This window comes from Eleutherodactylus coqui, chromosome 13 (genome assembly GCF_035609145.1).
Source record: "Eleutherodactylus coqui strain aEleCoq1 chromosome 13, aEleCoq1.hap1, whole genome shotgun sequence".
NCBI classification, from domain to species: Eukaryota; Metazoa; Chordata; class Amphibia; order Anura; family Eleutherodactylidae; genus Eleutherodactylus; species Eleutherodactylus coqui.
Genome location: NC_089849.1, coordinates 67,524,857 through 67,550,367, shown reverse-complemented (window position 1 = coordinate 67,550,367; position 25,511 = coordinate 67,524,857). Strand labels below are relative to the sequence as shown.

At 42.7% G+C, this 25,511-nt stretch overlaps 1 protein-coding gene across 1 annotated transcript in view; it reads right to left on the bottom strand.

Moving 5' to 3' along the window:
• Positions 1-352: 352 nt before the first annotated feature.
• The window catches only part of UBE2O (ubiquitin conjugating enzyme E2 O), a 35,824-nt gene continuing 10,665 nt past the window's right edge, over positions 353-25,511 (bottom strand). Inside the window, exons 7-18 of the mRNA XM_066587639.1 lie at positions 25,211-25,320; positions 23,695-23,845; positions 19,669-20,129; positions 16,116-16,270; positions 15,904-16,016; positions 14,778-14,906; positions 12,487-12,576; positions 11,624-12,308; positions 7,918-8,054; positions 7,227-7,430; positions 4,597-4,654; positions 353-4,167 (exon numbers count right to left, since the gene is read on the bottom strand). Coding sequence (XP_066443736.1) covers positions 3,461-4,167; positions 4,597-4,654; positions 7,227-7,430; positions 7,918-8,054; positions 11,624-12,308; positions 12,487-12,576; positions 14,778-14,906; positions 15,904-16,016; positions 16,116-16,270; positions 19,669-20,129; positions 23,695-23,845; positions 25,211-25,320 — 3,000 coding nt within the window. The 3' untranslated portion in view covers positions 353-3,460. The remainder of the gene's footprint in view (positions 4,168-4,596; positions 4,655-7,226; positions 7,431-7,917; positions 8,055-11,623; positions 12,309-12,486; positions 12,577-14,777; positions 14,907-15,903; positions 16,017-16,115; positions 16,271-19,668; positions 20,130-23,694; positions 23,846-25,210; positions 25,321-25,511) is intronic.

The following is a 25,511-nucleotide window of genomic DNA, read 5'->3' as shown; positions in this document are numbered from 1 at the left end:
TGGCCGATTTGCCGTGGATTTTCCACAGCAGAAAAATCTGCAGTCAATTTTTAAATTAGGATTTTGATGCAGATCCGCACTAAAATATGTGTGGGAAATCCACACAAAGTGGGGCAGATTAGCTGAGGATTTTTTCCGCCACAGATGCCTATTTCGATTTAGTCTGTGCCAAGCCTCACATACCTCCTTCCTTACACGGCTGTACTTGTGTCCAGGACCCTTGCCGTACAAGTCTTGACTGATGAGATTTTACCATTTCCAGTTCACTTACGTTACAGCCGATCCCGGACGATGCTTTAACACATTCGATGACTTGTATGTACTACACAAACTTAAAGGACCCGCACCATCGTTAAGCAGAGGCATCTTTAATTAAACAATCCTGCAGAATCGTTTTAACATTAAATTAGCAAAAAAAATAATAAAAAAAAGAAATAAGTCTCACAGCACTATACACACATCAGAAGCACCAGCACTCAGAATTTTACAGCATTTGGTTCAGAATTATCCGCTGCCAGCAATTAAATACTGTACATCTGTCAGAAGCAGGGTGTATAAGTTTCATTCCTCACATTTTTACCCCCTACGACCCCGAGTTCAGACTTCACTATATTTATGGAGCTGTAATTGAATACATGTGAGGTCATCGCTTAATAGAAAATAAAAGATCCCACCCGACACATTCACTTGTGTGTTCATAACTAGAAATGAGCGAGTATACTCGCTAAAGGCAATTGCTCGAGCGAGCCATTGCCTTTAGCGAGTACCTCCCCGCTCGAGACTGAAGGTTCGGGTGCCGGCGGCGTGCAGGGAGCTGCGGGGGAGAGCGGGGAGGAACGGAGGGGAGATCTCTCCCTCCCTCCACGCCGGCGCCCAAACCTTCAGTCTCGAGCGGGTAGGTACTCGCTAAAGGCAAGGCTCGCTCGAGCAATTGCCTTTAGCGGGTATACTCGCTCATCTCTATTCATAACCATTGACCGAAATGTAATTTACCCAGAGTCGTCAAATGGGTTAAAATGTAAGTCTGTAGGATCTCAAGGGTGTAGGGGTTAAAAATGTCTAAAATAAAAAAAAATATATATGACCCCCAAAAACAAATACAGTGCAGTCTATACATGGTTTATATAACATCACACAGCTTATGTCTAAAAGGCCCATTTATCACTCATGCTCTCCTCTATGGTAGTAGTGCTTTATTTTGCGTTAGACCCTTACATAGTACATACAGAGTATATTCCAGAATTACAGAGGGATGGTGGCCCCAGAACCAAGTGTCACGTTGGGGAAGTGGGGTGGGGTTAAATGTAAACATGCCAAGATGTAAGGCAGATCATACTAAATGCAGGCAAGGGTTAAGGAAACACGCTTTAGCCTGCGTGGTCTCGTCTTCGTGGCAGTGGTTTATTATAGCGATTGTTGCAGGTATGCAGCTACAAACCTGTGATCCCATCCTCATTAAATCCAATGTTCTAAAAAAGGACATTGCGATGGATTTCTTGACCGGCTGTGACAAAGCCCAGGCTCCGTCCCCTGAAATATTAAACACGCTGTCCCCATCAATTAGCAGGGAGCGAAGGAACCGTCTGACAAGCCAAAGCAATTATAGAGCGGCTCCCTTAAACCGCTCTGACTTTTAGAATCAAGTCTGAAACCCCTGCGTGGCGTGCAAGTTTGTCTTCTCAGTGCTAGGTGGTCTATGTGACATATTGGATCATCACAATACGATACATTAGTTACCAGAGGCATCATTTCAGGCCTATAATAAGCAGCAGTAGAGGAATAAGGGGGGGGGGGGGGGGGAGGTTCAGTCTGTGTATGGTGCATATAGCTTTATGGACACTAATTATTTGCCTAATTACAACAAAGTGATTCTCAGCAACCTTACAAGACTTTATCTAGGCCCGTGGGCCAGTTCTCGTTACCTGTCCTCTATGTGGTGCTTATTTCTAGGCCTCTACTGTAAAGCGCTTGCTTGTGATACTGTAAAATAAAGAATAAAGTAATGGTTTAACGTGGGTTGTGCCAAGTTTTCAACTTATTCCCGAATAGGGCATAAGTGTCTGATCATTGGGGGTCTGACTACTGGACCCTCCAGATGAATGGAACAGCGATCAAGCAAGCATCCTTCTGCTTCATTCATCCGCATGGGACTACTGAAGATAAGCAAAGTAATATGGCACTCTGCAATCTTTGGCAGTCGCACAGAAATGAATGGGGTGGCAGTGCACATGCTAGATTGCCACTCTATTTATCCATAGGTACCCCTGTACTTATGAGTGCTGGGGGTCCCACAAGTCAGACCCACACCGATCAGAATAGTATACCCTAGCCTGTGGATATGTGACAAGTTGAAGATTTAAACCATATAAAAAAATGCTAATAGGCAAAAAAAAACACCTCTAACCAACTTTATTAAAACCATTAAAAAAAAACTAAAGGGCAGTTTAAAAACTACTTATGCCAACACCAAGTGTTACTACATTAGCCACCTGCTGGTGTGCCAACTAGACAAGAATCCCCTGAGCCATTTGCAAAATATGACACTAGTGGCAGAGAATTCTGCCTACAACAGCCATACTGGTAGAAGGTTTACCCTCAAAAGGTTCAAGAGGATACAGAACCCACTGCTTCAGCCAGTGGAAATCACTTTTGGCAGTTGTGCAGAGCTAAAATTAAAATATATCATAGCTCTGCCAACATTTCGCCACACTTGGGCGTCATCAGGGGATAGGGGCTAGAGTGTCTCCCCTGATGACGCCAGAAGCACTCGTTGGACACAAGCAGTTTTTAAAGTGCCCTTTAGTTTTTATGGAGTTAAGAAAGTTGGTTAGGAAAGCTTTATATTGGCATTTTTTGCTTGGCTTATGTCTCTGCCCATGCACACCCTAGGGTCTGATTATTATTTCCATATTGGTAAGTTGAAGACTTGGCACAGCCCCTGTAAGCTTCACCTTCAGCTCAGGTCAGATTCCTGAAGATGTCCCTTATCCAAAATACCATAACAATACCTCACGGCTCACATTCAGTTTATAGGACCATCCGTAAGAAAAAGGGTAACGACAGACGAGGAAGTAAAGGTCTTATGTTCACAAAGCCCATATAGATTCAGCATCGAGGGTTGATGCAGAGGATTATGATCTTCCGAGAGCAATAATGGTACAATTCTCTGCCCCATAGCAGCAAGGCAGCCCCAAGGCATTATGCCAGGAGCAGATAAACTGGACAGAGTAAATTAATAGAACAGCAGAGCATACAGTAACATTTCAGCCATTATTAATAAGGTTACAATCTTATTTGGTCTCAACTTGTACGGGAGACCCAGTTGAAGTCTTACATTACCCCAGACCTTTTACTTGGGCCTCACTTGGCAGTGAAAAGGATGGGGAAAAAAGAGAATGTATGTGATGAAGTGTATGGAGGAGGCAGGGGTAAAAATCCTGCCCTCCTAGTCCCTTCACTTCTACAATGGTAATGTCAGTCTGCCTGCACGGGGCTCCACGAATCCAGCTTTCAAGAGTGCAGCCTTGTATTGCCCTAGAACACCCTGGATGCTTTTGATGAAGCCCTTTGATAGGGGAAACAGAGGAAAGCCAATGTCGGGGTAGCCTCGTTTGTCAGGCAGAAAACTACGGTAGCTCTTTCTGCGTTTCTTTGGTTTCACGCTTGGCTGCGCCCCTCCAGTTGCTCCTCGGGACTCCTCTGTAGGGTTGCTGGTGCTACACACAGTCATCCCCTTACCTATATTCTCCAAGTCAGAAAAATGTGATGTTTCACCAGGAGAAACAGTAGAGGCTCCACATCCAGAATCATCCAGGTCCTTTGAATTCATTGTAGGCTCTGGCGTGGTTTCGAATTCAGTAGGACTGTAGGGTACTATACAGGGGTGTTCTTGACCATTCACCAACTCACCACTTTTTTCTACCATTGAGTTGGTTTCAAGCCAAGTTTCTATCCGGTGGGCTAAACGCCAACCATTGCTTTGAAAGTGCTCTAGGATTTCCTGCTCAAAGACTTCGACCGGTCTCCTTAACAACTGTGTCATTGACTGAACCACTCTGATAAGAGCCATCTCATTGTAGCAGCGACTATTCTCATAGCCCTCCTGTAGCCCACGGTCACTATCAAAGCCGGCCTCATTATAGTATGGCTCATTTACTAAGATGAGACCTGCAATTTGGGAACAAAAAAAAAAATATATATATATAATGAATTTCAGGATATGGACATAGCCATGATTAAAAAGGTTTTCCAGGCTAAAACTACTAATGATTTATCGAACCCCTGCCGATCGGCCAACAAGAAGCTACTGTGAAAGGCCGGAATGCTCTGAACGCCATCCGTAGTACAGTGGCCCGGAGTTAAGTATTGCAGCTCTCCCATTCATTTCAATAAACGAGAACTGCAATACCGAACCAGGCCACTGTGCTACGAAATGAGTATTTTGGCCGACCACAGCAGTATCTTATGAGATGATAGGAGGGGCCCTTAGTGCCAGGCCCCCACCGATTAGCTATTGCTGACCTATCCCAAGAATAAGTCATCAATAGCTTTAGCCTGGAAAATCCCTTTAATTATATATATTTTTTTAAAACCCACCTTGAATGGATATCAGAACCTGAAGAAGACTAGATTTGCTTGTCCATCTCTCAGTACCCTGTTTAATGAACGATAAACAGATTAATCAGTATTAACATTTTGCTATAGAGAAAAACAAACAAGACAAAGCCGTGTGTGATTATACAGAGAAACTGCACGAACCGTGTACATACCAGCAGCCTCTGAAAACATATGGTGGTGAGCAAAGCCCCTTAACAACACCGGGGCTACATACTAATGATATATGCAGCTTTAACCAATCACACGATCAGTATAGTGATATATCACATGAGGAATAGAGTGGGGCGGAGCTCCATTCTTTCTGCAACGGTCACCTGAGAAAGGCTTTGTAGACAGGGATGATACCTGGTGAGGGGGATCCTCGAACTTCCCACACTACATTCATTTACCTGGTCAAATTCTCTTGGCCAGTTGGGCACAAATTCATTCAGTTACATTTAAATTTGTGTCAGTCACCGATGTTTGCTGACAGATGGCCTTTTTAACACCAACTATTCTGTCCTATTCTTTCCAGTTTTGGCAACTCCTACAGGGAATGGAGTTAATACTTAAAAAAGATTAACCCCTTAAAGGGGTTGTCCCGCGGCAGCAAGTGGGTCTATACACTTCTGTATGGCCATATTAATGCACTTTGTAATGTACATTGTGCATTAATTATGAGCCATACAGAAGTTATAAAAAGTTTTTTACTTACCTGCTCCGTTGCTAGCGTCCTCGTTCCCATGGAGCCGACTAATTTTCGCCCTCCGATGGCCAAATTAGCCGCGCTTGCGCAGTCCGGGTCTTCTGCTCTCTTCAATGGAGCCGCTCGTGCAGAATGCCGGCTCCGTGTAGCTCCGCCCCGTCACGTGCCGATTCCAGCCAATCAGGAGGCTGGAATCGGCAATGGACCGCACAGAAGAGCTGCGGTCCACGGAGGAAGAGGATCCCGGCGGCCATCTTCACCGGTAAGTATAGAAGTCACCGGAGTGCGGGGATTAAGGTAAGCGCTCCGGTAAGCTTTCTTTAGGTCCCTGCATCGGGGTTGTCTCGCGCCGAATGGGGGGGGGGGGGGGTGGGGGGGTTGAAAAAAAAAAAACCCGTTTCGGCGCGGGACAACCCCTTTAAGGACCCCCCCCCCCCTCTACTATTTATCCATCAACTTAGTTGTGTGAGGGCTTGATTTCTACGGGACAAGTTTTATTTTTCAATGGTAATATTTAAATGTACCATATAATGTACTTAAAAAAAAATCTAAGTGGCGTAAAATGGATTTAAAAAAAAAAAAAAAGCGCAATTCCGCCATCTTTGGGTGCGTCTTGTTTCTACGGAGCACATACTGCAACAAAAATGACTTGATAACTTTATTCTATGGATCAGTATGATTACTATACCACCAGATTTATAACGTTTTTTTTTTTTGCTGTACAATTCCTATTTTCTTTCAAAGATATATATATAGATATATTTTTTAATTATGTTCTGCTGCCATCTTCTGACAGTCAGGACTTTAGGATTTCTTTTTTCGTCGACATAGCTGTGCAAGGGCAAATTTTTTGCGGGATGTCCTGTAATTTTGAAGTACATACGCCTTTTTAATCACTTTTTATTACATTTTTTCTTGGGGACTGGGTGACCAAAAAAAGTGTTCTGGTGTTTGTTTTTTTTTCTGACAACGTTCAGAGTGCGGAGTAAATAGCGCATTATTTTGCTAGATCGGACAGAGCGATACCATATATGGAATTTTTGTTTTTATTAAGATTCTTTTATTATAAATATGGTTAAAAAAAAAAATTTAAAAACTTATTACCTTTTATTTTTCTAAATAAATTAGTAAAACTTTTTTAAAAACTTATTTTTATTTATTTATTTTTCCCCAGAGGGAACCAGAACTTGCGATGCTTTGATCGCTCCTGCAGTATGATGTAATGTAGAGATGAGCGAGCATACTCGTTAAGGGACAATACTCGAGCGAGTATCGTCCTTTTCGAGTACCTGCCTGCTCATCAGAAAAGATTTGGGTGCCGGCGGGGGGTGGGGAGCGGGAAGGGGTGGGGGAGATCTCTCTCTCCCGCTCCTCCCTGCTCACTCCGGCAACCCATCGCTCACCCCCGCCGGCACCCGGATCTTTTCTGACGAGCAGGCAGGTACTCGAAAAGGACGATACTCGCTCGAGTATTGTCCCTTAACGAGTATGCTCGCTCATCTCTAATGCCATACCATTAAATTATATGGCAATCTGGCAGGCAATCTATCAAGCCACCCCACGGCCCTTGGCTGCCATGACACCCACATGTCAACCCGCGATCTTATTGTACGGGACCCGCGAACATCAGTCGGTGATTTAAATGCCGCGGTCAGAATTGACCGCTGCATTTAAAGGTTTAACAGCTTCAGTGAGCCGCATGGCTTATCGGAGCTGTTGCGTTTGGGTGTCGGCTGTAACTAGCAGCTGACACCTGCGTTATATGGAGCGAGGTCGCCTCGCGATCTGACTTCATATCCCGAAGCTGTGGGATGTATCTGAACGCCCTGCAACGTTAAGGGATTAAATATGACCGCCTATTGTAATCTATGGCCAAATAAGGGAACACTTCATTTTAAACAAGCCTCTGTATAGAATCAATTACCTTTCCTATCCAGGTGCCCAGGAGACTGACACAAACTTTCCCATTGTCATAGAGATTTGGATTCAGCCTTCCACTACACTGAGACAGATAGCGGAAAAGTGGCGGCACAGCAGGATAGATGTTGGGCAGCTGAATGTCAAACAAGAACAAGCCGTCCTCATATGGAGTCCGAGTGGGACCTTTTATGAAGGCAGAAAAGAGGTCCTAAAAGAAAGACAGAAAAATTGAAGATTAAGTAGTAAAATAACTTACTGACTACAAACTCTAACCTCCCGGTTGACGGTTAGGGAGTGGAAGAGTAGAAGTTATCCGGTTACAAACTTGTCAGATCAACCATGGGGGGGGGGGGGGGGGGGGGGGGGGAGAGACAAAAAAAAACAGCCGACTGAAAACCTGTCCATGTAATACTTAAAAGGGGCAAATCTGTTAGAACCACTGTTAATATGGTTATTAGGCTAATATGACACTTGTATGCCTCAATACGGTATTATGGAAAGGTTTAACTATCCCTTGATGACATAACTGGGAATTCTGAAAGGGAAGTTTGATGGGTGTATCAAAAATAGAAATCAAATGTATTAACCGTAATAAAAACACACATTAAATCGAGAAGAAACCAGATATAACCAAAAACCGTAGTACCAATAAAAGGCCAAAGCAAGAGGAGATACAGAATTAAGGCAGAAATTACCATTCTGTCTTCAAAGGTCTTCACCATGATGCCATCCGGAAGGGATGTGGCAAGTAGTGCCATTTCCTTGCGTACTGTGCTGAAGAACTTCTTAGCCTCTGGTGCCTGGAACTCCAGCTTCTTGAAAGCATGGGACTCTGAGGAGAAAAGAAGTTGGAATGACTGGGATAATCTATATTGTAACAGTCGTCAAAACCAGGAGAGTCACATGCAGTAATACTTTTTCCAGCCCACTCCATGAAGGTCCTGCCACTGGATGAAGAGGTGTCAATTTTTAGAAGGCCATATGCAAGCTAAACCCAAGGAACTCAAGCACAACAATTGGACAAGGCATGGGCTTTCTGATATTCACAGGCCCAGCATGTACTATTCTCATCAATGCAAAACGACGAGAATGAGACATGCAGCGATTACTTTCAGACTGACCATTGGTCCATGTGAAAGAACAGCCATATGAATAGCTTAATTCGCTATAATGGGTCTGTGTGCCGTCTGGAAGAGAAACCAAATCTTGTAGACATGGTATCTTTTAATAGCCAACAGAAGGGAAAACATGTTAACGGCAAGCTGTTTAGAGACTACTTGGGTTTCTTCATCATGCCTGATGAAGAAACCCAAGTAGCATTGAAAGCTTGCTATGAACAGCTTTTTTCTTTTGTTAGCCAACAGCAAGCTTTCGATGCTACTTGGGTTTCTTCATGAGGCATGATGATACCCAGATAGTCTTCAAAGCTAGCTGTTACCTTTTTAATGACTAACAAATAAGATGTCATCATTCACAAGATTTTTTTGTTTCTCCAAGGCTAGACGCCCACTTGCATCAGACATCACATGGACACCCACATTGGCATGGCCTACTTGTCATCCGTGAAACGGACAGGAATAGTACATGCCATGAGTTTCTTTACACAGACCATCGATCTGTGTGAGAAAACATTCATGGGTATAACGGGGTTGTGTGCCGCCCGTGGATTAACATGGGCAGCACACAACCCTAAATACGCTAGTGTGCTGGAAGCCTAACTGCACTAGTAAAGATTATTGCTCTAACACAATACCAAAGCTTGTCTGTCCATAGAATATACCAATACACAGCTGTCTGAATATAGCCACATGCTGCACTACTTTGACCACTACTTTGTTATTCCTCCTAGAAACTTATCAATACATTGCGAACTGGATGCTACCATTTCCCCTTGTCAAAGGTGGGTGCCCCTACACAGTGGCAGCAGACCAACTGGTAACGCCCAGATATCAATTTACTCATTTCTATGAAGGAAAACAGAGAAACTGTACAATGCAGAGTTCTAATTCTGGATCATGTGCTCCCTATAATATAAGGAAACAAGTGTTTTCTAAAATTAGACAAGTTAGGAGAACCAACAGGGGCTCTTTAACCCCTTAATGATGTGGCTTCCCCACCCCACCCCTCCCATTTTTGTTTTTCTTCCTCACTCCTTTTTAAAAAAAAAATCATAACTCCTTTATTTATTCATCGACATAGATGTACGAGGGCTTGTTTTATACGGGCCGAGTTGTATTTTTCAATTGTGCTATTTAATGTACCGCATAATGTACTGAAAAACTTATTAAAAATGCTAAGTGGAGTAAAATGAAAAAAACAAAACAAAAAAACAAAAAACAAACCCCCGACATACTGCCAATTTCGGTGAGTCTTGTTTCTTGGCCGCACAAACTGGAACAAAAATGACAATAACGTTATTCTATGGGTCAGTACAATTATTACGATACCAAACTGGTTTTTTTATTGCTGCACGAGTTTAATTTTTCTTCCAAAGACATTTAATTTTTTAAAATTATTTTCTGCCGCTATCTTCTGCGAGCAATAACTTTTTTATTTTTCCGGCGACATAGTTGTGCGAGGGCTCATTTTTTGTGGGACACCGTGTAGTTTGCGTTGGTACCATTTCGGCATACATATGACTTTTTAATTGCATTTTTTTCAGGGAGACAGTAACCAAAAAATGCATTTCTGGCTTCCCCCCCTTTTTTTTGGACGACGTTCACAGTGCGAGGTAAATAACGTGTTACTTTGATAGATCGGACTTCTACAGAAGCAGCGATGCCAAATATGTATTTGTTTTATTATTCAGGTTTTATTGTACATATGGCAAAAAAGTTTTCTTAACACACACATACACATACACACACACACACACACACACACACACACACACACACATATATATATATACATATACACACACACACACACTTTTTTAGATCTAGTAACGTTATTTCTCTAATTTTTACTTTTTTTGGTTAGGCATAATTGGGGCATTAGGCGAGTAAAGTCTTAAGAGAAATTAAATGGGACACAAAACGTTACTACCGGTATGGAAAAATGGCAACAATCTAGGAGAGACTTTTTCCAGTGTCATAACAACAAATGCTCCAGTGCACAAAGTTGGGAACACACAAATCTCTTCAAGTACCTGTAAGGGAGCCTTCAGACCGGCCATATTCCCTGCAGAATTTCCAAAACAAATATGCAGCCTCCAAATACACGCCTAAGGGCGAATACCCACGATTGGATTATCTCTGCAGAATTCACGGCCAGACCTCCACCGCAAATTCTGCAGCAATGTCGGTCCATAGACATGCTGTGTTAAAAGAGTCGCCCCTGCCAACGAGCGATTTTCCACTTGCGGGGGAGAATCGCAGCATGCTTTATTATGTGTGTGGGGGGGGGGGGGGGGAAATTAAAAAAAAAAGAAAAGGTAAATAAACCACACGGATGGCTTCCATTGCAGTCAATGAAAGCTGTTCGTCCTGCTATATTCTACGCAGTGGGCACTGCAGAAGCATCGCGGGAATATGCGTTTTAGCCCAGCACCAGCGAGTCATTACTTGCACTGCGCATGCACACCTGGGCGAGACACTCATGGTGGATCAGGACAGGCGAATATAGGGTCTCTGAGGGGTGCCTGGTCCGATTCCACTGCAAGATTTCACAGTTGGAATCCGACCCGGCCGTGGGCATGAGGCCTAAATGGTGTGGACTCTGCAACAGATTTCAACCCTTTAATTAGATTTCGCAGCGTATTTCAAATATGCTGTGAATTGCACTTGAAACTTTCCCCTCCATTTGGAAGAGCTCTTTTTAAATCCCATCCACATAACCTTTACTGTGAATGCTGTGGATTTCCTGTAGCAAATTACGCATTTTTTGCTTGTGTAAAGACATTCCAAGAGGATCAGCAGAGATCATGAGAAGCGTCAGACCCTTCTTGCTCGTGAAACGGGTTTGAAGTTGGCCCTATTGTATTTGGATAGGAAACATCTTCTGGCATCTGTAAAATCCAGATTACTACACCAAACAGTAAAACTATTAAAGCCATGTTATAGTAACTGTTAATTGAAGAGCGTGCCCCAGAGTCCAGAAATGCCTTAAACCATTGTACCCAGCATGCAAATATCGATAGTATTCGGTCGCTCTGTCATTAAAAAGCTACAATTTAAATTCGCTCCCCTCCATGGTAATCAGACATAACCTAAACAAGCTAGCAAGTAACCTTTGAATAAAATGATGATGGGAGTTTGATTCCTGACAGTTAATTACAGATACAATTTAGAGGAGCAACTAAGCCACCATCTGAACCCCAAAATGTCAATCTAGTTGCAATTGAAATGGATAATAGATGGAAGTAAATAAACCAGGTGTATATTCCCACAATCTCCTTACCTGGCGCAGTCTCCAGCACAGAGAACACCTCTCCTTTAGCACTTGTGAATATGACACCAGGCTTGCCACCACACTGCTGGCAAAGAACCGGTGTGTCACTTGGCCATTCAGAGCGGACTGGTGTCGGGGCCTCAGCTTTATCATCTTTTTCTGCCTCTGGTGCAGATTCCATCTTCCCCTCTTCTGCAATGGCAACGTTATCAAGGGTCTTCTTCAGATTCTCTTGCAGCTTTTTGATGTCATCCAAGAATTTTTTTTCTCTAGTAAACTTCTCCGGTTCAGCAATGGGTGAAGTTGGAGAACCAGTCAACAGCTGCTCTACAGTCATATTTTTCAAGCTTTCAAGAATCTTAATAGCTTCCTTCAACTCCTTAAAGCTCTTTACAATCCCTTCCTTCTCATTTACTTTGGCTACAAGTGCAGGAACCCCTAAAGCAGCCGCAGCAGCACTTGGTTCTGTATCATCCATTTCAGTCTGGGGTGCTTGTTCTGCAGATGTACTTGGGGTTTGTACTTCCTCTGCTCCTTCGACACCGATACGTGAGGGTTCGTCCTCTGTCAAGCCGTTGTCAGTTTCCCAACTGTCACTGTCGTCCTCCCACTCATCAGAGGAAGCGCCGCTAGTGCTGCTGTCCACAGAGTCATAGAAAGATTCCTCCAGCTCTGACTCTACATTGTACAAATGCTGAAGGACATCATAAAAGTAATCAGAAGGGTGGTAATCAATTCAAGCTAAGTTCTGAAAACATCAAATTATTATTTCTAGCCCACAGCCTAACAGAAAAGTAAAGCCCCAGGTATCACGGATGTGTAGACCCCCTGACCACTATATGACAGTAAGAGGGTGGAGCAGACATTTTTACCTGTGGAAGAACAATGGTCCTGGTATCGTCAGCCCAAATCACTTCTACTTTACTACTAACGTCTACACGGGCAACTTGTCCCACTGAGGGCTGGAAGAGATTAAAAAAAACAAGGGAAGAAAGTGTTATTACCTGCACCACAAAAAGTAGTGAGCTGGATACTAGTGATCTCATAAATGCTTATAAGGCAATTCTCTACCATACTAAAAGCTCCAAAAAGTAACTTCACTTTAACCGCTTCCCAACATACGCCATACATGTACATGTCTGGTGTCATTGTATAGACTGGGCTCGGAGGCAGAGCCAGCTCCATATATGGCAGACACCCATAGATAGAACTCCATTCGCGGCTGTTAACCTTTAAAATGTCAGTCAATTCTGATATTATTTAAACGCACCGATCAGGATTAAAATGGCCTGACTGGCCACCTGCAAAGCGCGCCATTTGGATGTCATAGCAGCCATTGCAGTAGACTGTATAAGTGATCGCACAATTAGAAGTTCAAGTCCCTTATAGAAACTTACAGTAAAAAAAAATTAAAAAGTTTTGATCTGCCCCTTTCGCAGTCACATTTAAAAAATGTATTTAATTTTATATATCTATTACTAAATAAAAGGCAATTGAAAGTTGTTTTTAACCCAAAATGGTACCAATAAACTACAGTTCACCAAGCCCTTTCAATGCTGCATCAATAGAAAAATAAAAGATGGTAACCGACATCAATTTTTCCTTTTTAAAAAAAAGGTCACTTTTTTAGTAGTACTATATAAAATAAAACAAAAAAAAACACTAATATAAATATACACATATATACATTTGGTATTGCTGTAGAATCGTATTGACCCACAAAATAAAGATAATGTGTCATTTCTTTGTGAATGCCTTAAAAACAAGCTCCCCCCCCCCCCCCCTCAAATTGGACAGTTGCCTTTTTCCATTTCGCCCTGAATAGAAATGTTTAATGGTTTTCCAATATGGTAAGTTAAATGGTATCATTGAAAAATGCAATTTATCCTGTAAAACACAAGCCCTCGTTTAGCTATTTCATCAGGGGGGAAAAAAAATACATTTGAAAATGAGGATAGAAACTTTAAACTGACCCCCCCCCCCCCCCCAAAAGGACTGCATTGGGAAGGCGTTGAAGACCACCTAAAAATTCTATTTTCCCCCCTTCTTTCTTGACTAGGGGCAGATTGTTTCTCAACGCACAACATTCAGTTTAGAGAAGTAAAGCCGCCTCAGGAGGTTATCCTTATCTGCTATCCACTGCTGACCATCTTGTAAGGTTAAGCCTAGGAGAAACTGGTAAATATGTCTTATCTTTAACAACCGACTGTATTTCCTGGACAGTATGGGGTTGTTAAAATAGTTTAGGGGAGGGTATTACCCTCATAAAGACACTAGACTTATAAACAGTGTCCAGAGTAATCTTTGATTGCATCTGTTAGCAAAAACGGAACAATATTTTCGGTGCCACTTTAGTTAATAGAAGAATGAACCTGTCTGTCTGTCTGTCTGTCATAAGCACGACATCAGTGATACATAAGTTATATGATATCGCCAATAAGTATTTAACATGTACAATCAAAGAAAGTGATAAAAAGGTGCTTTAGTTTACTTTTTTTTTAAAACCTTAAATCAATCTAAGTTGGGAGATGATTAGTTGACTTTACAGCCCTAAGGCGTGAGCAGCACTGGAGACAATATTTCACAACATGTCCCTCTACGACAGTATTCTCAGGATGCAAGTCTCTAAATCAGTGTTCCCCAACTTCAGTCCTCATGGCCCCCCCCCTCCCAACAGGTCATGTTTTCAGGATTTCCTCAGTATTAAACAGGTGAGGTTTCCCAACTCCTGAGGACTGGAGTTGGGAAACACTGGTCTACATACATCAAACATCTACTTAATAACTGGCATGAGTAGTGAAGTTTGTATGTGTACTTGGTGACTTGGATTGACACAATATTTCTAGAACACTTCACCCCCCTGACAGGAACAAGGGGACATGTCCTCAGAATCTCCAGCAATGCAGATCAGGTGTTGGGCTTTTATCTTTAAAGTAGTTGTACAGAATTAAAAAACATGGCTGCTTCCTTTAGAAACAGCAGTAAACTTGTCCACAAGTGGTGTCTGTTATTGCAACTCCGTTTCATTGAAGAAAATGAGGATAAGCTGCAATACCACACATAACCTGTGGACAGGGGTGGCACTGTTTGTGAAAGAAAGCAGCCATATTCACATAACAATAAAGTAAAATGCTTCTATGTCTCTGCAAAGCTTGTTGGGTACCTGGCTGCCATCAGCAGCAACATCAGGGTCTGAGCTCCCAATACGTATCACAATATCTGTGGCTCGGAAGCGAAAGTCTGGATGGTCAGCGATGTCATAGACACTAACATCTTCTTCTTCAACAACCACCTAAAATGTCAAGTATGTGTTTAAATCAATTAGGTAAGGGCAGTCATTTTTTATGTGCATCACAGAAAATTTATATTTACAATTACATGTTTGTACATTTGTTAGGCCAGTCTCATACGACCAGATTTGTATTGTGGATTCCGCAATCGGCATCCATGCGGACTTTCCGCAGCAAAACGCAGGCATTGAAAAGGCATGCACTTTCGATTTTTTTCCTTCACACTCTTGGATACGAATTGCGTATTCTGTGAGCGAAAGAAATATGGCAGCATGCTTTATTCTGCTGAGGAATACGTGTGGACGGCATCCATTGAGGTCTATAGAGGCGTCTGATCCGCAGCCCATACGAAATTAACATTGCATATGGGTGCGAGTACCCCCACCATCGCTAAGCGGCAGCGCAGGAAATACAAACAAAGCAAAAAGAAAAACAAAACCAACAATCTGTACTGCACATGACTCCCTGCGAGCCTCCGGGGTCTTTCTCAGTACAGTTGAGGAAGGTACGCAGGTTCAACGGCTGGGCCCAGAGCCAGAATCCGCTGTGGGCCTCCCGCATGCGTTATCCGACCAGGTCATGAGAGTCTGGCCTTATGACCCTTTAACACAGGCCAACAGTTGTTTAAATGACTGCTCAAGTCACCACTAAGGTCGTCACTCGTGCAGAGTGTTTACATAGGAAGACTTGCCACTGGACTGTGGGCTTCTTGTCCGCTTCTTGCTCAGTGCTTCACCTTCTATGTGTAGCGCTGAGCAGGGAGCGTTTACACAGGACAAGAAGCCAGCAACCCAATGAGGTTTTTAAAGCTGACTGAAAAGTCAGCTTAACAAACCGCGAACAAATAGTGTGATTTTTGTGCATTCACACTGAACAATTATCACTGAAATTCATTTGTTTGAACGAATTTTGAGCAATAATGGTTACGTGTAAATGGGCCTTTAGTTTGTGCAGCTAATCTACATTGAGACCACCTTTACACAGATTCTACCTCCTCACCTCAACATCATTCCCTAAAGAATTCAACTTGATCCATCTCACAACACACGTACGCCCTGTATGATCTCCGGACTGCACCACACCATAGATGCTTGGATCCTGAAAGATGTGCACTGCAAGAGAATGTAGGAACATCTTTAACAAGATGAAGCTTTACCGATACGGAAGGTCAAAACTGGAAAGAACATCTTGCATAGTTATCATTTACGGACCTCTTTTATCCACCACAAAATCTCCTGGACAGAACTCATTGTTGTCCAAATGCTGAATAGGGATCAGCTCGTTGGAGCGAATGTTGGTTTCTACAGTTCCATCTTGCCACATAACGTCTGCTGTTGTCACAGTGGTGATGACTTCAACAGCCACCCTGCAAGGGAAGTGTAATACGTTAATAAACCCATTATGAATATATATGTATCAAGGGCTGTGTGTAAGAGGGCTGCATCATGAATGGCTTAGTTCAGATCCTGAAGAAAATCATCACATGGACTCACAGATTAAATATCAATGAAAGAAGTTCACAACTCCCCACCACCAATGATTTATCAGATATGTCAATATGGTATATAAGGTTTATACATCTGCATCTCAAGGTCTTAGAGGCGAATTCCCATTTCAAGGTATGTCCTGATATGTGCCAGTCCCAGAAGTGACAATCTGAAGAATTTAAAAACACAGCTTTCCACTATGAAGGGTATTAAATAGTATAATAAAATAACCAGCAATGGGACTCTCACTTGGGGCGCTTGTGCCCATGGCCACCTCCGTCCGATTGATGCAGAGATCTCTGTTTCAGAGCCAAAAAAAACAAAACAAAAGAAACCAGGAGGAGTGTGGTACGCTGAACAGATACTCTGTAAAACCCTGATCCCCATGCACTAACATACAAAGGCATATATTCACCTTGCCCCACATCACTGCTCCGCGTCTCCCCCTGACATCACGTTTACAGGCTGCCCTAGCCCGTTTACGGGACATCACAGGTGCTGTAGCCAATGACAGCTTAGCATTCCATCTCTGAGCTCTGTCATTGGCTGCAGCACCTGTGACGTTCCGTAGACAGGCTGGATTGCAGTCTGTAAACAAAAAAATGGGAGCAACGACCAAGCGGCACACATCAGGGAGAGGGGAGTATATGCCTATTTGTTATGTTAGTGCATGGGGAACAGGCTTTTACAGAGAAGATACGTCACATATCCCCATCCACTTTTACTACTAGAGACGTTAATGAAGGAGACAGTCAGGGGAGAACAGTATAATATATAGGCAATACAAACCACTAAAAATATGTAAATATGCAGAAAATGCTCCGAGAGTACAGTAACAAGTTAATATGTATACATAAGAATGTTAGATCGTTTTATAAATGTGTTACTATAGTAAAAATACATACCGTGTGTTCCCCCAAAAATAACACACTGTCTTATATTAAATTTTTGCCCCAAAAGAGGCACAGTGTCTTCTTTTCGGGGGGGTGTCTTATACTCACATAGAAGGTGGCAGTTGGGTCCCTTGCACTGGTCTCCGGCGCTGCTGCAGGCTTCTGTGTACTCCTGAATGGCAACAGAGCATTTCTTCCTGATAGCGGGGCTTGAATACCCCGCCTCCAGCAAACAATTGCTCCAATTGGTTCATCAAGCACCGTGTCAGCTAATCAGAGCCGGCGCTCGATGAACCAACCACAGCCATTCATTGAATGACATCACTGAATGGCTGTGGTTGGTTAATTGAGCGTCGGCATTCAGGACTGCACGGAAGCCTGCAGCAGCGCCGCAGTCAAGCGCGAGCGTCCCGAACGCCGTCTACTAGGCCAGTATTGTTTTTTCTTCATGTAGTGTAGATAGGGCTTATTTTCAATGGAGGGCTTATATTTCAATTGCAATTTTTGGAATCTTTTAAGGCACTGCAGTGGAATCGGTTTGATATGGGTAACTGCTAGGAAAGGATCGAAACGCATCCTATTTTACCCTGAATTGTATGGCACAAATGTAAAATAAAGACAAAAGAATCTTTTCACATAATACCAACTTTTACCTTGTGGATTCCTTTCGCTAGCTTCCTATAGTCTGCTAAATCGTGTATAGTCGGAAAGGGTCTAGGTACACTGGGGGAAAATTTACCAAGTCTGGCATTTCCTGCGATGGGCTCAATACAATTTCCCCGGATGTATTCAGCGCATCCCTGGCAGCTCTATGAGCTAACAAACGTATGCCAGGTCCGAACTGCGGCACATTTCGGGTATAAATTATACATAAACCATTTGGTCTGGGATGGCCACGTCCCTTTCCAACATGACCCCCAACTTTTAAAAAAAAAAAGTCACATTAAAGTGTTAAAACCCTCCCAAAAATGTCACTTTTTATTGTAAATTTTTAATTTAAGTTTCATGTAAATTTATTTGGTGCAGAACTTCGTTATGTCACTAGGGGTTTAAAAATGCACTTAAAGCTATTAAGTTTAGCCTTACGAGCCAGTAAATCGCATCCTTTGTGTGTTCCAGCAGTCATAATTTTATGTTTTTGTCATTGCAGCTGTATTTTGCTAGACGAGTTCTAGTTTTTATAGGAACCAATTTAAAGAAAATATAATGTACTGAATATCTAATTTTTTGTGTGGTAGAGCAGTGGAAAGAAAGCAATTCCACCATTTCTTTTTTTGCAAGTTATTGTTATGGCGCACACAGTGGTTCAAGTTATAATTGTGTCATCTTTATTCTTCGGGTCATAACCATTATGACACCAAAGTTAGAGAGATTTTATTACGTTTTACCACTTGACAAGCTGCATCAGTCCTGTTTTTTGTGGGACAGTGTGCATGAGGTATACATGGCTTTTTAATTATTTTATTCAATTCTGTTTTGGGGAAGCGAAATGATCAGAAAACGTTTTTTTTTTAACAGAATGTACTGTGCCGGATAAACGATGTAATATTTTAATATGCATTTTTACTAAACCATTTATAAAAACAATCTTATTTATACATACTACTTGTTACTGGCCCTTTTTAATCAATCTTTTATCATCCAATGCTAATGTACTCTAGAAGCATTTTCTGCATATTTACACGGTTTTATATTGGTGTTTGTACTGCCTATAGGTGTTACTTTTTTGGTCTCCCTTGGCTGCCTCATTCATAAAAATCTAGTTGCGAAAAGGGACAAGATGTGTGACAGAGGCAGGCATCGCTCCGATACAGAAACAAGTTATCCGAATGCGATCCCCAATACTGTCCTATCTGTTTAGCGCACTGCGGTTCTCCAGGTTTCTTCTCTTCTGGTCCTAGAAGTATCACGCTTATCTATCCCTAATTCTGCCTCCACTGCCCCTTCCTGGCTGACTGCTGTGTCCGAAAGGAGGGAAATAGTTGAGCAGGAATTATTATGCTGTCTCGATAACACTTAGAAGTCAATTGGAGTTACACAAATAGTAAAGTACAGCGAGCTATACTGTTTGCATAATGCCCATTGACTTCTATGAGAATTATGATCACATCAATCATAAAGCGGACTTGGTGATAAGCCATCATGTTATACAATGGAAATCTTTCAAGCATTCAAAGCCCAAGGCAGCACAAGTGAGAGATTTGGATATGTCCCTGTTTTTGTCAGGAGCAGAACAGGTCATTTGGATCCACATACGGTTTCCATGAAAACACTGACAGAATCTCTCACTAATGCAGCTCAGGTTTCTGGTCTATAATTTAGTTAAATACACAAATTGAAGGGTCATGTAGGTGTACAAAAACAGGGTCTCCCCACTTACAAACCTGTCCCCTGTTTTAAATTCTCGGTACACCTTGCTCTTCTTTTTCTTTTTGTGCTTTCTCTTCAAGTTTCGTATGGACAACGGAATGCTCTTCTTCCGCCCAGGCCCACTGCCACTTTTTGAGGAAGTTGTAGAACTTGCAGAAGAAGTCACAGAACTAGTGTCATCAGTATCTTCTGCCGCCTCATCATCTGGGTCCTGCTCGCCGGGCTGAAGTGGCAAGTCCTGAAACATCTCACGTACATTGCCAAGCAACTGATCCTGTGCAGAACACTCTTCAGAACTTGGGGCCTTCCTCAGTTCCTTATCATGGCCGCTGTACTCTCGCAGGACGCCTCTCTCAATATTCTCACATGCCATAGCAGTAAAAGAGTTTCTCTTAAACAGTTCGGCTGGGTTGGTAGGCTCCTGGGCACATGAGATAATCTTTACAATTTGCTTCTCTCGCAACTTTTCTGATGGCTGAAAATATAGAATATATTACTACAGTTCAGATAGACTCAACAGAAAAATAAGTGAAGTATGAACTCCCACACAACAGCCCACATATATCCTGGGAGCCAGTAATACAAGCTACTGGTCTCAGGTTTTCCATTCATTTCAATTTTAGGGCAAATGTGGAGAAAAAAAAAACGCTCCAAGTTAGTAGTAGACATAAACAACTCGATCTTATACAGCAAAGATTCAACAGCCCATATGGCAAGTGGATGGAATAAAGCTGCAGTCTGTACAAATGAGACAGAAGGTAGATTTCAGACGACCTTAAACTCCGTAATATGCAGATAAACACTCAATAGAAAACAACATTGAAAAATAGGCTGAGCGATCCTCCAACCAATGAAAGGGGCTTATAGCTGGGCTACATACACCATGTGGTTTTCAACTTTTGAATGTGATCCTATGTCACAGACTGGGGATAGGCTGACCCACAGGGTTTAATATTCAAGGACCTTTGAGCAGGGTGTACAGTTCACTTCAGAAAATTAAAGGGATCTGCCACCATTGGTTGACAAAACCTGCCTGAAAACCTCAAATATGTGGCTTGAGCAGTTAAAAATAACCCATTTACACTAGTGAGCAGCAAGTAATAGATCTCAAAAGTACTTCAACTCTGACCCGACCATGCCACAAATAAGTGCTAGCAGGCTGGTTATTTTACACACAGAGTTTACTGGCACTGTGTACTCACTCCTGCACACAGTGCCATTGGCAGGATCAGACTTGTTACACTGCCAGCCTGATCCTGTAATGGGACAAGAAAGGTACCGTATTTTTTCGGGTATAAGATGTGATTTTTTTTTTTGTTTACAAACTTTGTCAACCTCCCCCCCCCCCCCCCTCCCCCCGCGTCTTATACACGGGATGCCAACATTATAGTGCAAGTTTTCGTTGGAAGCGATCCGGCAAAAACTTACATTTACATGCTGGCACAGTACAGAGCAGAGGGACCGGCGGCGGGGAGAGGGAGCGCAGCGGCTAGGCGAGTATGCCCGACAACGTGTCACACAAACACACACACAAACACACAAACACACAAACACACAAACACACAAACACACAAACACACAGTGAAGGGGGAGAGCTGCAGAGAGCCTGCCGGCAGCGATGAGAGGACGGCTGGTGAGTATAACAGGGACTTTTAGGCTGGGTTCACACAGGGCGGATTTGCCACGGCAAATCCGCCCGCGGCCGCTAATCTCGGGATTAGCCAGCCATGTGGACGAGATTTCTCAGAAATCTCGTCCACACGGGACGGCCAATCCGCTGCGCTAAGTCCGGTTGAAACCGCGGCTGCGGCCTCAGAAGACGCAGCATGTCTATTTATCTTTTTGTTTTGTTTATTTTCGTCGCGGCCGCGCTCTCCTCTATGGAGCGCCGGCCGCAACGGAAAAGCGAGCAGCCGGGCCACTTCAAAGCCGCGGCGGTTCTCCCGGCGGAAATCTCACGTTTTTTGCTGCGGCCAAACTGCGAGATTTCCGACGGGAATACGCCCCGTGTGAACCCAGCCTTAGTGATGTTTAAACATAGGAAAGCACTACATAAACATGTGCACTATTCTATGTTTAACATCTTTTTTTTTTCCTGAGTTTTGGAAGGGAAAACTAGGGGTGCATCTTATACACGGAAAAATGCCAGTTCCCTGTCATCCAGAGCCCCAAACAGCACGAATACTGAGCGCTGTGTTCTCAAACGCAGAAGCCCTTGGTACTAACAGTTAGGGTTAGTTTCCGTGTGAGGTTTACATTATTTGCTGTGAATACTTCGATGTTACTGTGGTAATAATGTAAGCCTAACATTTAAACTAACCCTAGATCCCAGCCATAACTACATCCCCACGCTGCTAGGATCTGCTAGCACCTTCCTGCAGGCAGCCAATGAGGACCTTTGGGGCATACCCTAGCCCTTACCTCTCAGTCTAGCTCTCCACCCATTATTGTGGTGGTGACAAGATACAGTAGTACCCACACCCTTCTTCTGCATTTTGGCAATTTTTTTTTTTTTTTAACACATTAAGCGAAAGGCCTCCTCTCTGCACAACTCTCCGAACCCATATACTCCAATTTTAGACATCCTATATGACACAGATGTGTTCTGCATGAGTGTCAGGTGCTCATGCATTAATAGGTTTCTGTCACGCAGAATGTATATTATGCAAAACATACAATTACCTAGAGTACCAATTCTAGTCTGTTCTACCTGATAACATATACTTTTGAGCCTTTACTGAAAAACTTAAAAATCTGTACTTTGATGACTACTATCCAAGTACAGAGGCTGCGGTTAAAGCTAAAGGAGGGAGATCTAGTCAGAGACAAAATAGGGTTTTTGGCGTTATAGTGACATGATGCATCACACAACATGCAAATATTTCATATAGTTATGCATGGGAGGGTTACAGATTAGGCTCCAACAAGCTGTACATAAATATAAGGCACAGGCTGCAAGGGGGCTCGGAAATAGAGCTCCCCATAACTAAAGTGGCATCACAGCTGTAACTGCAGGATCAGGAGTAATTCAGATTCTGGACACTTAAATCCTTAAAATGTCATGGTCAATGGTGACAGTGACATTTAAACTGTTTGGAGACCCTTTCCTCACCCTATGGTCCCTCTCATGTGGCAATCGCAAGGCACAAATAGCTGACATGGCAGCCATGAGCCAAATAACAGCTTACAGGTCTGCAATCTACAACAACTAAATTAGACCGACCAAGAAAAAACAAAGTAAATGACAATTTGAAATAATACACTGCACTACATAAGTAGTGCACTGTATTATATAAATGACTAAAAATAAAAAAAAGCAAATCAACAAGTTGTCTGTATCCCACAATGCTAACAATGAAAAAGTCAGTTCACACCAAAAGCAAGCCCTTGCACAAAGTCTTAGGCTGGTGGCACACGACTGGATTTGAATTGCAGAATCCACAATATAGTCACCCACGTGGATGATCCACGGTATTTCGCATCCATTCAAAGATTAGAACATTTGCATGCCTGCTCACATGAGCGGAAATAAAATCACAGCAGGTTATATTTTTGTGAGGATTCCACAGGGACGGCTTCCATTGAAGTCAATGGAAGCCTTCCAACCCACAGCCCATCCGTAATTGAAATTGCGGATAGGCCGCGGGTACCCACATCTAATGACGGCGCAATACAGAGAAAAGAAGGTATGCGGGGGTCGCTGTGGGCTCCCACATGCAGAATCTGACCAGCCTATGTGAGACCGGCTTTAGAAAATTAAGTTACAGTTCTTGAAATATTTTTTATTGAGCAAAGATAGTAAAGAGTTTTAAAAAAATATAGCAAATTTGTGAAATATGTAAACCAGTATAGATAAATTAACATGTCAGATTCATAAATTGTGCCTTAGTCAGGAATATACATAATCAGAACACAAACTTTTGTAGAAATCTAAATGTATTCTACAAAGTGCCAGCACAAGAAGTGGGAATATCTTGTACCATACCTACAGATTTGTACAGCAGCCCCATTCCCATTCCAAGTATGTAATAATCGCATACCTTTCGAGAACTAGTCACTTCTCCAAGTAGGCAATTCTTTTCTAAGCTTTCACACAAGATCTTAGTGGGTTCTACCATGGTTGGAAAGATGTAGAGACATCGCTCTCCCAGCTGCCGCTGCGTGTGGTCAAATGAGCCCAGCCTCTTCACCCTGACACATGGCAAAAACAGAAGTCATACAACTGTAGGTTTCGGTTTAGCAACATGAAATAAGGCCTTTCATTTAGAAAGGAAAACAAATGTTTGACGTGGCCCATTTCCTCAAGCTCTTTAGAAATAGAATATAGTATAAATCCATATTATGCTTCCATAATAGGGAGTATTGGAGGACCACTCCATTCATTACAACGGGAGTGCCATAAACTGCTGCGTGCTTTTACTCTGCAATCTCTGGTGTTCGAATTGAGATGAAAGCAATGGTAGCACGCATCTGTGATCACTGCTCCATTCATGTAGGGGACCTTCAGGTTCTCTGTTCTTGGGGCTCAGTGGGGATCCCAGCAGTCAGACCCCCAAAGATCATAAAGTTATCTCTGCATAACACTTTTAAAAAGAGACGCTGTGAGTTTCATACTGTCCGATCTGCAAAGCTGCATGAAAAACAGACAGGCTTCCTCATTAATAAAGGCCCATTTAGACAACGATTATCGCTCAAAATTCGCTTAAAAACAGGCTTTTGAGCGATAAACGTTGTGTCTAACTGCACTGACATCGTGCAGTTTTCGTTAAGCTGTTGCTGATCTTTCAGCATGCTGAAAGACGACGATGAGCCTTATCAGGAATTCACAGCGGGATACAGCTGATACTATTGTTTCAGCTGTATCGCGCTCCTTGAAAACAAGTGGGGTATGAAGAACACAGCGGTCCAGTTGTGTTCTTCATACTCCACTCGCAGCGCTTGGCTGTATACAAGCCGGGCGGTCCAAGCAGAGAACAGCGGGATGCAGAAGACAAGCGGCCCCGCTTGTCTTCTGTATACCCCGCTCGGAGCGCAAGGTGACCACTCAATGTTTGAGCGGTCACCTTGCCCTGTAAAGGCACATAATGATTATCGCTCAAAAGACATCTTTTATGCGATAATCTTTGTGTCTAAATGGGCCTTTAGAGCTACGTTTTACTCAAATGCTGCAGGAAAGCAAAAAAAAAAAAAAAACCCACTAAATGTATCGAAGTACAGGAGTAGATATCCCTTTAACTAGGAGGCATTCACTGAGTGTACAGACAAATACATTATGACAATTTACATAAGAGTTAGGTGAGAAGAAAGTGAATGTTTAAAAGGAAAGATTCAGGCCAAGATGTTAAGGTGTTATGCCAAACATCACAAGTCTACAAGAGAGCAAGTCTGAAGGTACATGGGGTGCTGTAATAAAACTAGGTGCTGCAAATAGACAGAACAAACGAAAAACACACAATGATGGGTCACATTAACATGATCACTAATGGATGATGTATTATTGGGAAATAAAAGGCATGGCAATATTCCAGGTGTATCACATAGCAATGGCTTACTCACTTGTGCAAGTTTTCTTGTGTTATAACAGACGATGGTGGGTCCATAGAATCTGTACCCCCAAGACAAAAGCTTTTTGTAATCCAGGTTACTCTCAGCTCTGTTACTTGCACCTGGATAGAGTACAACAGGATACGGTGAGAGGATGAGTGTATGATGGATGTGATGTGAAGGTCCATATTAGTAAGCAGTGAAAGACTAAGACCATAATGCAGAGCATGCAGCACAGAGCCTTGTAGACAGGATGCTGTGTAGGTGAGGGGGACGATAGGGTTGTACAAAGAACGTGATACAGAATAATATG